This window comes from Salvelinus sp. IW2-2015, unplaced genomic scaffold (genome assembly GCF_002910315.2).
Source record: "Salvelinus sp. IW2-2015 unplaced genomic scaffold, ASM291031v2 Un_scaffold2929, whole genome shotgun sequence".
Taxonomy (NCBI): Eukaryota; Metazoa; Chordata; class Actinopteri; order Salmoniformes; family Salmonidae; genus Salvelinus; species Salvelinus sp. IW2-2015.
In genome coordinates, this window is record NW_019944225.1 from 78032 (window position 1) to 81320 (window position 3289).

The following is a 3289-nucleotide window of genomic DNA, read 5'->3' on the forward strand; positions in this document are numbered from 1 at the left end:
CCCTGTCACGTCCTCCGTAGCGTTAGCGTGACAGTGGGAGTGCCAATAGAGGGATAGACCGAGCCAAGTAATCAATTAATTGCAAACACCAACCCAGGGTCTTTGTTGTCCAATCAAATTAAAATCTCCACAAATAATATTTAACACCTAATCACAGTAAAGGTGACAGTTGGAAAATATTGGACTCGACTAAACAGCGAGGCAGAAATGATTTTATGAGGAGCTAAAATAAAATGAGTACTTCAAGCGTCTTTTGAGTCCTTAGCGCTATACAGTATAAAGACAATGTATAGGTATCATTATCACAACTGTTGTTGTGTGTTTTGTCCCAGGGAGAGGTTGGTGAGCCTGGCCAGAAGGGAAGCAAAGCAGACAAGGGTGAACAGGTGAGTTCTCATCAGATTGTCCTTGTGTAGGAAATGTCTAGAGAAACTTCACCAGGAATCAGAGAAAAGCCTGTACTGGTGCACAGACCAGAAGATGAGAAATCATCCAAGGAAGTCACCCAGAGACCCCGACCMAAAAATATATGCAATTCCCGAAATYTGGTTTTCCATAAGCAGTTTTTGTCATGTTATTTCAGTCACTGASAGTCACTCAATTAGTCCATGTCGGCCCCCCCCAAAAAATGTGATTGCTAAATTTGTCTAGCCAGMTATGTAAACTTGTAGTAATCATGACCGAATACCCACGGGGCACGCAGAGCATGTGCCCAGGAGCCCTCATTGATTTTGTTAGTCACTCCTCACTCAGATATCATATTAACATGGTGTAAGTCAAGGTCAAAATGTGTATAATCGCAGGAAATTWGCTCTAAAACGGGGGAAACAWAAATTGCTCTGCCCCAGAGCAAAAGGTGTAGAATTGCATGAAATGTGTTACACAAATTCACGATGTTCTCTTCGTCCCATGCCAAAGTGTGTAGAATTACAGAAAACTTGCTTTAAAAAGACAAAACACTGCAAAATATTCTCTAAACTCCATGGCGACAGTTTTTTGAATTGCAGATTTTTTTTTCCTCTCCACTGTCAGTCCAGTGGGGGGAGGCACTAAAATGTTTTTGTAGTCCTCTCTCCTAGTCCTTAGTATGTAGTCTTGTCTATAGTCTTGTTGTAGTCTTTTTGTAGTCTCTATATAGTCTTTGTTGTAGTCTTTCTATAGTCTTGTTTGTAGTCTTTCTGTAGTCTTGTTGTAGTCTCTCTCTAGTCTTGTTGTAGTCTTTGTTGTTAGGTATCCTCTCTCTAGTCTTGTTTTGGTAGTCTTGTTGTTAGTCTCTCTCTAGTCTTGTTGTAGTCTTGTTTAGGTCTCCTCTCTTGAGTTCTTGCGTTGTAAGTCTCTCTTTTAGTCTTGTTGTAGTCTTCTTATTGTCTTGCTAGTCTTGTTGTTAGGTCTCTCTCTAAGTCTTGTTTGTAGTCTTTTTCTGTAATCTCTTGGTTGTAGTCTCTCTCTAGTCTTGTTGTAAGTCTCTCTCTAGTCTTGTTGTATCTTCTCTGTAATCTTGTTGTAGTCTCTCTCTAGTCTTGTTGTAGTCTTGTTGTAGTCTCTCTCTAGTCTTGTTGTAAGTCTTTCTGTAGTCTTGTTGTAGTCTCTCTCTAGTCTTGTTGGTAGTCTTGTTGTAGTCTCTCTCTAGTCTTGTTGTAGTCTTTCTATTGTAAGTTCTTGTTGTAGTCTCTCTTAGTCTTGTGTAGTCTTGTTTATAGTCTTGTTTGTAGTCTCTTCTTAGTCTTGGTTGTAGTCTTTCTGTAGTCTTGTTGTAGTCCTCCTCTAGTCTTGTGTAGTCTTGTTGTTCTCTCTCTAGTCTTGTGTAGTCTTTCTGTAGTCTTGTGTAGCTTCTCTATTCTTGTTGTCTACTCTCATACAAGACAAAGGTAGTTTTGGGTCTTGGGCATCTGGGTATTGACGAAGATAAACGACTCCAACCGAAGTCACAGCTGCAGCCAGTCAGCTTGATCATTTGATATAATCAGATTTGGATCATATTTAGGCCTGGGAGTGCACCTGGCTCTGGTAGTAGTGTCTCAGTAGGCAGGTTCATTGCCCCACCAGACAGAGGCCGAGGCGATGTCCGTAAAGTAGAAACCTATTCCCTATGTAGTGGACTACTTTTGACAGGGCCGATAGCATATAGGGAATAGGGTGCCAATTGGGATGAAGGCCTAGAAATGATCTAATATATGACAATAATATTCTGTCCTCTGATCACCTGCAGCACTGAGCTGTGGATATGAAATGCCTCTCTGACTACGGACAGATAATATTACTGTCCTGATCACCTGCACATGAGCTGTGTAATGATGCTCTCTGACTACTGGAACAGATAATATTACTTGTCCTGATCACCTGTCAGCACTGAGCTGTGTAATGAAATGCTCTGACTACTGGACAGATTAATATTACTGTCCTGATCACCTGCAGCACTGAGCTGTGTAATGAAATGCTCTCTGACTACTGGACAGATAATATTACTGTCCTGATCACCTGCAGCACTGAGCTGTGTAATGAAATGCTCTCTGACTACTGAACAGATATGCACTGTCCTGATCACCTGCAGCACGGAGCTGTGTAATGAAATGCCTCTCTGACTACAGGACAGGGAACAGAGTGGTGGAGGAGGGTGATGCTAAGGTCTAATACAGTGTTTATTAAGAGAGTTGGTGAGCTTTATTTAAATAAACAAGAGAGAGGGTGTTTGTGTTATGGAGTGGGTGTGGTGTCTGTCTGAATACAGGTGCTGAGGACAGGGCTGAAATTATACTGCACAGTGCATTACTGTGTAGTTGTAGTGTGTAGTGTACTGTGTGGTTGTAACTGTTGTGGTTGTACTGGTGGTTGCACTGTGTAGTTGTACTGTGTAGTTGTACTGTGTGGTTGTACTTGGTGTAGTTGGTACTGTGTGGTTGTATGTGAGTTGTACTGTGTGGTTGCAGTGGAATAACAAGAGAGGGGTGAGATTGTTAGGGTGAGTTGAGGGGTTGATGCGTTTGGTGAGAGTTTAAGGTGAATTTAATACTCACGGCGGGACCAGGAGCTCCGATAACACCTTGAAGACCAGAGGACCAGGAGGACCCCTATTCCCACACACCGAGACAGAGAGGGTTAACAACAAGGACAGAGACAGAGTTAGTGACGTGTCTTCAACATGCTAAAGCGCCGAACATTTATCTGTGGTTATTCTTTTATGATTCTAAAATGAGCTGTCACCAAAACATGGACAACCTTAAGGTCATTTTGAGGTGACTGCAGGGCTGGGCCCTAGCCAGATTTGGTTGGGGGCCGCCACCTCACGAGC

The 3289-nt window shown here is 42.4% G+C and overlaps 1 protein-coding gene across 1 annotated transcript in view; it reads left to right on the top strand.

The window, feature by feature from the left end:
- The window catches only part of LOC112075006 (uncharacterized), a gene marked incomplete at its 3' end in the record, with an annotated part of 24556 nt that extends 24170 nt beyond the window's left edge, over positions 1 to 386 (top strand). Inside the window, exon 7 of the mRNA XM_070440737.1 lies at positions 333 to 386. Coding sequence (XP_070296838.1) covers positions 333 to 386 — 54 coding nt within the window. The remainder of the gene's footprint in view (positions 1 to 332) is intronic.
- Positions 387 to 3289: the final 2903 nt, after the last annotated feature.